The sequence below is a fragment of the Ischnura elegans genome, chromosome 2 (assembly GCF_921293095.1).
Source record: "Ischnura elegans chromosome 2, ioIscEleg1.1, whole genome shotgun sequence".
Lineage (NCBI taxonomy): Eukaryota > Metazoa > Arthropoda > Insecta > Odonata > Coenagrionidae > Ischnura > Ischnura elegans.
In genome coordinates this window covers 9,162,575-9,173,483 of record NC_060247.1, presented here as the reverse complement: position 1 = coordinate 9,173,483, position 10,909 = coordinate 9,162,575, and the positions used below count along the sequence as shown (strand labels likewise).

The window sequence follows — 10,909 nt, the reverse complement described above, 5'->3', positions numbered from 1 at the left end:
AATGCAGAATTTAATAGTTCACATACAACGGAACACTTCTCGTGAGGATTGGAAGAATTACAAGAAAAAATCAGATTGGCTTCATATAGTAGAAAAAGGCATGTATTTTGAGAATTGGCTTCAATAAAAAATGGATAGAAGGTGCTAGTTTGAATGCATTGTGTGAAGTTAATAGAAAATCATAGAAGTCCGCGTGAAAGTAATAGAGAAATTGTTAATAAAATTATATATGTATCTACTGAGAAATACACCACAGAATAAAAATTATGTACTTGGTTTCACATTATCAATATGCACTACCAACTTTAGCCTAGGTCTACAGCTGGAGAAGTAATACAGTGTTGAAAAAAAACACATTGTTGGAAAGTTAGGTGAAATAAAAAAGTGAATTTATGAAAGTGCACATTTAGCCTTTTTTCGTGACAGGTTCACTTGGAGAAAGGTATTCCATGCTATTAAGTGGAACAACCACACATCCTGGCTTTGTTTATTCATAGATCATTACAGATTCATTAATGGGGATATTAGCTCTCATTCTTAAATAGGTAGGGAAGTTATACAGAAATAATTTCCAAACAACTGTAATTAATTGTGATACATATTAGCAAACCATCAATGATGTAAACTCTTGCTTCAAAATCTACTGTCTTCTTGCATTTTTAGGGTGTCTACTGAGTAGCAATTAAAAAATTCCCTGAGATATCAACAGGAATTGCCTTGTTTTCCAAGATGTTATCCAGTCCCAAACAATAGCATTTTTGGGGCAATGCGGGGGAAATTACTGACCGCAGGAATGGTTTTCAAATAATTTTTGTGTGTGTCTAACATATTAAGATGATGAAAAAAAATATACATATATGTATATAAATTCACAGGTAAGGAAAGAAAGGGATAGGAAAATATAATAGAAAAAGGACGAGGACAACGGTGCTGTGGTAGATAGTTTTTCTATGTATAAACCCCCGCTGAAGTCATGGTAAATCTAAGCGCCTTGGTAACACAACTGGTAGAGCACCCGGCCAGCAACTGGGAGGTTCTCAGTTCGAGTTCCAGTCAGGCTGCATTTACACCCTCCGATTTCTGGCCCTTTTCCATCTACTTACCACAGCACCATTGTCCTCGTCCTTTTTTTATTATACGCTCATATCCCTTCCTTTCCTTACCTGTTAATTTATACGTATGTTTGCATTGAAGGCATCGTGTGAATGAATGAAAAAGTATATAAATAAATAAATATACGTGTATGCAAGTCACCCCAATTAGGTGAGATTCAAAAACAAGTCTACATATTCTACAATAATTCATCTCGCTAATTAAAACTTGAGCAAAAAATAGCACAAGTAAAACAGCTCCTCCAATTGATCTCTACCTTAAATGTTGACAACATGTCAGTGAATTTATCCCTGTGAAATATCCCTGACAGATACTGTAGTGATCTAGACCTGTGATCCACTATACATACAGTTCGGCTAACTAGTTTCCACTAATGAGCTGTAATTAATTGAAAACTTGAAGAATACAAAGTAAACAAAAATGCTTGAAATGGAAATTTATTCAAGGAGGAGCTTCCATTAATGAAAATAAATTATTAGAATAATTCAAGGAAAATAAACGAGTTTTTGTTGTTTGTTTTGGGTGCTTGAATTAGAAGTTTATGCAATTGGTTACTTATCATCAAACACTTCAATAGGAGCTGATTTTTCCAAGGCACTCAAAGAATTCCACGAGTTTTTCTGGAAGACCAAAATTCCCTAAGTATTCCTGGTTTTTCACATCATAGGTCACCCCCATTCTATCCAAACAGCAGTAATTATCATTCTATGGGTAGAGGAATCATAGTTGTTCCTACACTGCACAGGAAATGGAACTGATGCCTATGAATGTTAAGGCTTATTGGGTAAAATAAAAACAGTTGATTTTTTTGGGTTATTATTTATGAAAACAGACTATTACAAATAACATTTTAAATAACTACAAATAAACTCCCACGAGGCAAAAAGCCATGCATGGGAAGAGCAAACAAATGTTACCACCCAGAGGAAATTGAGCATTTCAATGATAATGGGCTGAGTGGCTGAACAAAAAGAAGGTCTTCGCAAAAATTATGTGAGAGGAATCCAACATTACCATGTCAATGATTTTATTTGGAACGACCAATAAATTTAAGCATGAAATCACTCACTACCGAATCAAAAGAATAAGAGAGAACTGGAAAGTAAGATACACAATTTAAGGGAATAGTCTGCTCAAGATCTTCCAATGATACACGAGGCCTGGGCACAACTTTTAAGATATTCACAATTACAGTAATGGCAAGAAATAATGAGTATGAAAAGAAATATGATACACATGAGCTCATAACACTTAGTCATGTCATTCTCTGATTGTTACATAATCACACTGAAATATCAGCTAGTCAATCAATCTTACGGCACAGTTTGATGACTGCCTTAAGAATAACTAAACTCAATACAAATGCTAAAAAAACAAATACAAAAACTTTAGAAATGATTCACAAAAGTAATTACGATTATTCCATTAAGGAAAATGTTTTATCGTGAGAGAGAGGCCAGTGAAATAAACTAAAAAATTAGGACAAATTCTTCAGCCATTAAAATAGTTCCAATACCAGGCTTTTGTGATGAGATGGATGAGAGCTAGTATCGTTCACTGTACATTAAAACATCTCAATAATGCTATTTCTCTTACAATCTGCTGCATACCACCAGTGGAATTCTGTGGGGGGGAGGGAATGGGTTTGCCGCCATACACGGGATACAGCAAAAATGAATCTTGACAATGATTGAAACTTTGAAATTTTAGCGTTAGGTGCCACGTAATTAGCCCCTTGTGCCGAGTAAAATATTACCATTGCATGGTACCTGAAGTAGAGATAACACTCATACTGTTGTACCTGTGGCCTGCCATAACTTTTCATGTTTTTCATTTTTTCTCATGAAATAAAGGAATGCCATCAGCCTTGATAAATGGCTTCTTTTCCTCTTCACAAGGCATGGAAAGTTAGATAAAATTAGTTAAAATTCCTCTTGCACTGAAATAACTGACCTTTTAGTTCTTCCCCTTAAATTAATTACTTGAACGATGTAATCCCACAAACGTCAACCATAGAAATGGTGAGGATGCCCTTCCAATGAACCACGATTAATAATTGAGATTGAAAATACTGATCCAATCAAATATTTGATTCACCTACGAATGTATAAATGGCCCTGTGCGAAAAATTCATTAATTCATCATTTTACCACATACTCCATTTCCATATTTTCTACTATCACACCATCAGATTTTGAGTACTGACTGGTGTCTGATAAAATCCTATTAAGAGATTGGAAGTGGTATGGGATATCCCACGATTAAGACGTAATTACCGAAATCACCAAATAATATTCCCATTCTACATAGGCACCAACAGTATAAATTTGATGTCTTCCCGGAATAACTTTCGTGGCATGAGCTGGCATCCACACTATGGTCTACAGGGCGGAAATGGTTGCCAAAGATTAAAGATAGAGTTCCAAGAATTAATAAGGGCAAAATTTTGATTAATCGTCAAATAAGCATATTTTGTGAGATTCATGATCTTATTTACAGCAGATTCATTATCAGTACTGTGGCATGGACTAGATCTGCCGTGCCCACCTTCAATTTCCAAAAAAATAACCCCATCCAATTCTCACCCATTCACGAATACGAAATAATGTGTGATTATGGTGAAGACATCACTGAGCCAGGCAGTGACTTCCCACCACCTGAATATTTTTTTTCTAAATAATGAATTTCTCAGAAAATGAATACATTATTTTCATGCATGCACAGCATTTCTGAGCAGATGAGGACTTCCTTGTGAAGGAAAAGCTTCTAATTTCAGATGTTATTATATTATAAATTGGCATGCTAATGACCCACAATCTTTTCTATGGTGAATCAGCATAGCCTAGACAAATCCAGAAAGATACACAGGCCCCTCGCACACTTAATTTCAGCAGAACAAATAATATTCAAAGCTTGATTTGAACTTTGAGAGTAAAACGAGATGCACTGACAGCTTACATGGATGGAAACTGCCAAAAGTCAATCTTGTTGATTACAAAACAGCTTAAAAACAAATTTAACATAATCATAGAAACAACAGAGAAGTCATAAATTCCTCTAGCAGCATTAAATAAAGACCTAATAAACTATGCAGGTACATACATGAAGTATATATATAACAGAACTCTGAACCCAAAAGTGTAAATTAAAGGTATTCAGTGGTAAAAAAGAGAAATTAATTTCCATTAAGATCTCATGAATAATGTTCACATTCTCATTTCATTAAAAATTTTCAACCAATTACCTTTCATGCACTACCAACAGAAAAATTATGTAAAATCTGCAGTCCAAATAGTCTACCTAGAAAGAGACATATGTAGATGTCTATCACCTTATGCCTTTGTAGTGAGAACATATCTACATTTTTTATTCCAATCCCAACTAAATCCATACTACCACGCACACTATTCCCAAAATGGATATAAGTGAGCACCATTCAATGGTACATCTCCAAGAACCAATAGAAACTAAAAGGCTTATGTCCTTCCTGAAACCTAGAGAGCATACCCATTAGCCATCACTGCTCCTGATAATTTACTCAGACAACAATTTCACAGCATTAAAGTCATGCCAATGCTAAAAAAACAGAGAGTTTAAAATGAAAATTAGATGCTTATTCCAATTAGGTAGGCACCGGTCTATTTTCACTGGCACCAAAAGCAATAAGTAATTTAGTTTTTTACAATAGAACCAAATTCTGAAAGACAAGCTCGATAGTGAATCTAAATTTTGAAAAGTCGAGAATTTTCAAGGATTTTATTGACTCTGTGTGAAAAATTATTTTTATTCCTAAAAAAAATTAGGTGTAATCAATTGCATCCCTTTTAGGACCTTACTGCCACAGAACAAATCTCAATCACTGCCCTTCCTTGTTATTATCAGTCGATACACACAGTAATTGTTTTTCTATTTAGATGGGGTACTTAGGTGCCTAGTTCCCTCACAGGCAAATTGGATCAATATTAGTGTAAATGCTATGGCAGATATATTTCTTGAGTTGAAGGTCTATAAAAAAAAATACTTCAGTTGGCCAACGTTTTGAGCATGTCATGCTCTTCCTCACAGCTTCCATGCTTTATATGATATTGAAGAAGATGTGAACAGACAGTATGACCAAAGAGAGAATTACATACACATGATGAACAGCATTAAGAAACATTTTGAGCATTAAATACAAAAATACACATAGGAATCTTAATTGAAATGTGGTAGAATAATTTTGGCTTCTACATTGCATTGCATGGTTTAAATTGTAAAAATGCAACATATGTATTAAATACACAAATAACTCCAACATATAGCAGCTAAGGTATGTGCATTTTTGTACTGAGCAAAATGTTTTTTTAATTCCGTTCATCACATAAATTTAATTCTCTTTTTGTAATACTGCTTATACTGACTGTTGACATTTTCTTCAATGCCACATAATGCATTGAAGCCCTGAGGAAGTAAATTAGGTACATGTTCAAAATGTTGGCGAACTGAAGCATTTTATTTATGGACATTCACTTCAAGAAACGAATATGTCAATGCATATATAGAGGCCAAGAGGACCATTTATATTTATTATGATGACGTTTGGAGCATGAAATTTCATTATGCCATGTAGAAACATGGCTCAGATCTAATTAGCCTCTACATTGGAATGGAGAGCATCTTTATTGGCAGTTGACCTGATACCCCACAACACTGTTCATCAGTTTGAAACTGGCAAATTGCACATTAAAGAATGCAGTAAAAAGAAAAGATTGTTGGGAAAATTAATTTTATAGAAAATAGAAATAAATAGAAAATTAGAAAAATAACCACTATTCAGAAAAATCTGACAATTCTGCTTTTCCAAAGACAATTAAAAAAATTTCTGAGTAGTCAGAATTTTCTTGACTTTCCAGTCTGTGACAAGCAATGAATTTTAAGTGTTGGCTTTCCGCTCCCTATTTAACCGAATTCCAATAAAAAGTGTGAATAGAAGAAGCACTAAATATTAAAAAGCAATCCAGCACATGTCACTCAGCTTCCACACCTCAATGGATCCCAAATGTCAAAATATACTCACACCCAATAAATAAAATTTAATATTTCAATTAAATTACGACTGGATTGTCAACGAAATCACAAAATATATCACAAAAATTAGAACCAACTCATGGAGCTATGCCATATGCTGAGCTGACTTCAACTTCCTAGAATATACATCATCTCTTAATGAATTAAATCTAATGGCATATACAGTTAGCGAGCCATTTCAACACATTGTCACACTCACATTATTACACCACTTGTAGAAATTTTATGTTACCTCAGAATATAACTCAGATATCATTAATGAGTAAAATCACTCAATCACAAAAGACAGCAATAAAATAATCTAGTTTTACCTTATCACATAGACAGTGGCACATGATTGTCTGCCTGATAGCACGGATACTTGCATAAGGAGTGGATTTCACACTAGGCTGAAGAGCACCTCTGACGAACATCCTCACACATTCAGGGGATTAGTCTGGCTAACGTGCAATGGGCCGTAATGTATGCTTCTTGTCACCCCAACTTGAAGGCCACGTTTCTTCAGCATGCCACCGTTAAAGCCACAACAATAAATGGTATACACACAAATAAAACTCATACTTTCATGGTACTAAAACACCACAGCAAAACCTACAGTGACAAGAATAACTACAGAATACGGGTAAGACCCTTACAACGATTATATGTGCAGTTCACATAAATATTATCAAAATATAAACTTTCCATTTAACCAATCAAAAATTTAAAAAATGAGATGCCTACTATGATTTTCCATGTCATTGAATACAGTGCATTTGAGTAATATTTGAAAAATTTGCACAGGCAAACGATTAGTCGCATAATAAGTACATAAAAACACAGTGATTGGTGTTGGATTAAGGAGTTTTGGCACCTACTTCAGTAAGATGATACTACAGTTTCAGGCAAGAACAGTTATGAAACAGGGTCTAAGAATGTCCCTCTAATACTAGAGAGCTTACTAAATTTGAGCATTCCTGAATGACATACAAAATCTATTATGAAATTTCCTGGGATACATATAGGCACCTCAGTGCCCTGTTTTAAACTTCAGTCTGGTGTTTCTTACACAGCGATTGAGTGATTATCTAAGGAATCAATCACAAATTATTGACATGTAGCATCCACACCCAGAAAAAGCATGATGCACAAATACTGCTCAGTCACAAAAGTTCTGTCGTTCAGAGATCTTTTTCGATGGTCCCATCAAGAGGCCGAAGTGGCCATTCCTCCACCGCCAAGAGAGCTTCCTTACCATCCCACATCTCGCGCACCCGGTTGAAAAGTGGGCCCATCACGGATGACACCCACTCTTCCACGGTCGACGAGTCGTACACTTCGGACAATGCCAGCCTGGCTTCTCTCTCGAGTACAGCCATATGACCTCTAAGACCATCAACCTCCCGGCTAAACTGCTCGATGTGGAAAGGGCTAGAGAACTTGTGGTCTACATTGTACTTAGTTGCCCATCCCTTCGCTTCCGGCATCGCGGCTACACGCTCTACATCAGCCTTCAGCGCGTGCAGACGCTCAGCAACATGGAGGACCCCCGCACCGGGGAACACACAACGAGGGGCAGAGCTCAGTGAACCTAATTCAAGGATTTCCGACGGCGTCATCGCAAGGGGCATTTCACATCTCAATGCATCTGACGCTTGACGTCGAAGCATTGCCACATTGTTCTCCCCTGTCTTCAGAAAGGTAAGCGACACCGCTAAAGAGGGTAAGCCAACTGGTAGCAGCTCACACAGGACAGCAAAGTGGTCATACCTTTGCCAACCTGTCAAAATTGTTCCTGCAATATGTGGGAAGGGTTTTGGCCCACCCAGGGCCAAACCTGACGAGCCTGCTTTGGCACTGGCAACAACTGCTGCCCACGACCGATGATTTTCTAAATGGTGGGATATATCAGTCACGTACTTATCTGGACCAGTAGCTCCCTTGAATGCAGTGGCCACCCAGACAGTAGAAAATCCAGAAGAACTAAGCCTCTCCCAAACATCAGCTGGAAGACTAGCAGCCACATCTGGAGTGTACTTCCAGATGACTGGTTGAACACCTTTGCCACCAAGTCCGGAAGCCGTCAGCTCCTCGATGGAGTTTGATCTCAGCCCATCGTCCCATATTAATACGTTAACTTTATACTTGTCTTTGGTGTATTCAGCGACTTTCGATACATGATTGAGAAAAAGGCGCTTAGGAGTGATATTGTCCGCCTGCATCGCCGCTCGACACCTGTCACATTCACCTAACTGATAAACTTCATCGGCACCAAGATGGATATTACGAGCTTCTGGATGCAGTTCCATTACCTGATCTATCATGGTCTTCAGCAGGGGAAAAGATTCCTCATGAGTTGGACAAATAGCCTGAGGGTACCGCGGAACTTCTCTCAGATGTTTATGGGTCCTTAGCTTAAGAACGAACTCCAGATGCCCAAATGTCTGGATTAGGGGTATTACATCGAGCCGGTTATCACGTGCTAACGATAATATTCTAGTGACGTTCGCCTTACTGTAAGCATTTCGAGCCGCTAGTCCAGCTAAAGGCCCCCAGAATGGAAACATATCTTCGTACTCTATGAGCAATCCTGTTGTTCCTAGAGACTGAAGCAATGGAAATAGCCCTTCGAAGTACGATACCAGAGGCGGTGCACCTTTGAGATCGAGATGAACTATTCGATGAGGGCCCAAATTATGTACCCCCGAACGCTCGGCCAATTCCTCGGCATTGACGGCGTTATCAGAATTACCCTCATGACCATTTCCACCGAGAACACTGCGTCCACTACTAAACTGATGTTTAAACTGAGGAGTATTAACTTTCCTGATGTCAGACATCAACTGACTTTCAACAGCCTTCTGTTTTAAGATGTGACGAGGGCTTTGAGTCAGGTCAGACAATTCATTGATATCTTCCATTTCTATCCGACTGCCAAATATCAACTCTTTTTGCGGAGACCACGGAAATTTACTGTTTTTTTCTACGGCATGCATCTGGTTATCACCCGCGGTCATTCGGTACAAGATGAAGATTACAGTCATCACACTCATAACCAACATAATGAGTTGAGTTTTACCACGCATGCGAAACATTTTGCTGAGTGTTTCAATACATTCATCGGCATACAAACAGCCTCATTTCACCACATTAAGACCATCCCTGGAAAAGAGTCGGCGGTTAACCAGGCACTTCGAAAACAGTATTAATATTGCATTCATCAACTGTCATTTAAAGGGAGTCGGTATGTGATACATCACAAGCATATGATCCATACCTAAAATAACGCACAAGGACATGTATTAACTCACAATGTAGGAAGATTGTTGCGATCACCTCCCACACTGCACCACTCAAAACACCAAAACAAAATTTGATTTACCTTCAACTGTTCAATTCATGGCATAGTAGTTCCCAAACAAGTCTTTAGAGATCGCTAGCATCGAACGGCGCAAGCGCCCAAGCGCGGTGGGAAGGGAAACCCTCGGTTTTAATTTCATTCGCCGATGTTTATTTCACATTCGCGGCCGAGCAGGGCTAGAGGGACGTCGTAGTATCATATAACTTTGGATTAATCTTTCCTCAACGTCGCCAGGAACTATAGAGGTTCATCCGCTACCGGGCGTCAAGAAAACAAACGGCAAAATGTCAGCTTTAGTCCTGGGAGGAATCGAAGGGTGAGTTTTTTTACTCGACAAGTTACTCTTGTTGATGTGACAGATGCTTAGATGTACCCTTTCAAATCTCAATAGTTCCCTTTTTTGTCTCGCCTAAAATTACTGTTCATTGTGTTATAGCAATGAAGACCATTTATTTTCCTTTGGTTTCTACGTAATTACGGTATTGTTGCTTAGGTGGATAAAGTGCTTGCTTCGGATGCGTGGCCTGAATTCAGTAATCCTATTGATTTCAATGATACTAGGGGTTCTGCTAATGCCTGCTATTGATAGATGATATTTTTATGCGGGCAATGGTTTATGATAAGATCGCAAAATTCATGGAGGCTATCCGTCCGTCCAGTGGTTAAATTCTGTCGTAGGTAAATTTTTTGCTCATTGCATCGGTTTCCTCCTGCCCTGGTTATTTAATCTTCGTTATCGATCGGAGTTGTGTGAAAACTTTTCAGGAAAACTCAGGAACTTGCGGAATTTTCGCTCTAACTACCACTTCTTGGGATATTTTCCACCACTTAGACCAATCTAGGGATGGGCATCTAATAGCTACTGAGCCAATGAAGGTGGCCAATAATTTTATTCCACTTGTTTTTTATCGGAAAATTTCATTTGTAGTGCCGAGTACAGATACGTTATGGCACAGATATTGCGTTTGTACTATGCTCCAAGTGAAACTCCATTGCGAATGTATGTATGAATAACTAGAGCAATACGTGATACTATGTGAGCGGGTTGCGTAATCCAATTTTCATTATACAGTTGGCTTGTGCAATTTATAACTGTGTATAACCAAACCAAGTAGTATCTTTTCCGCCTTGCAACCCTGTTTTCGATAGTGCCTAGAAAGAATTCCCTGCCGCCCCCAATCAGGGGCCGGGTTTCTTCTGCAGAAGCTATGCTACCGCCGGGATTCGAACGCAGGCTGGGAAGCGAAAACCTTAGCCTCACGGCGAACTATACCCACCAAATCCAAAATTGCAAATTCTTCGCAGATAGCATGCAGTTTTCGTGGTGGTTATCCTTGGCTGCTACTAGAGAAACAGCAGTGTGTTTAAGCTTAAAAAGTGGAAATCGAT

At 38.2% G+C, this 10,909-nt stretch overlaps 2 protein-coding genes across 3 annotated transcripts in view; one reads left to right on the top strand and one right to left on the bottom strand.

The window, feature by feature from the left end:
* Window positions 1–1,912: 1,912 nt before the first annotated feature.
* On the bottom strand, window positions 1,913–9,569 carry LOC124153362 (hexosaminidase D-like). 2 transcript variants are annotated; one of them, XM_046526474.1, is made up of 2 exons: window positions 9,471–9,569; window positions 1,913–9,321 (listed from the first exon to the last, which is right to left on the bottom strand). In XM_046526474.1, the coding sequence occupies exon 2, from the start codon at window positions 9,252–9,254 to the stop codon at window positions 7,341–7,343; it is 1,914 nt and encodes a 637-aa protein (XP_046382430.1). In that variant the 5' UTR covers window positions 9,255–9,321; window positions 9,471–9,569; the 3' UTR covers window positions 1,913–7,340. The 2 variants fall into 2 exon arrangements, with proteins under 2 accessions (XP_046382430.1, XP_046382431.1); XM_046526475.1 differs by having other exon boundaries at window positions 9,437–9,547.
* Window positions 9,570–9,638: 69 nt separating this feature from the next.
* The window catches only part of LOC124153363 (N-acetyl-D-glucosamine kinase), a 70,309-nt gene continuing 69,038 nt past the window's right edge, over window positions 9,639–10,909 (top strand). The window contains exon 1 of the mRNA XM_046526476.1: window positions 9,639–9,836. Within this exon, the coding sequence (XP_046382432.1) occupies window positions 9,805–9,836 (32 nt within the window). The 5' untranslated portion in view covers window positions 9,639–9,804. The remainder of the gene's footprint in view (window positions 9,837–10,909) is intronic.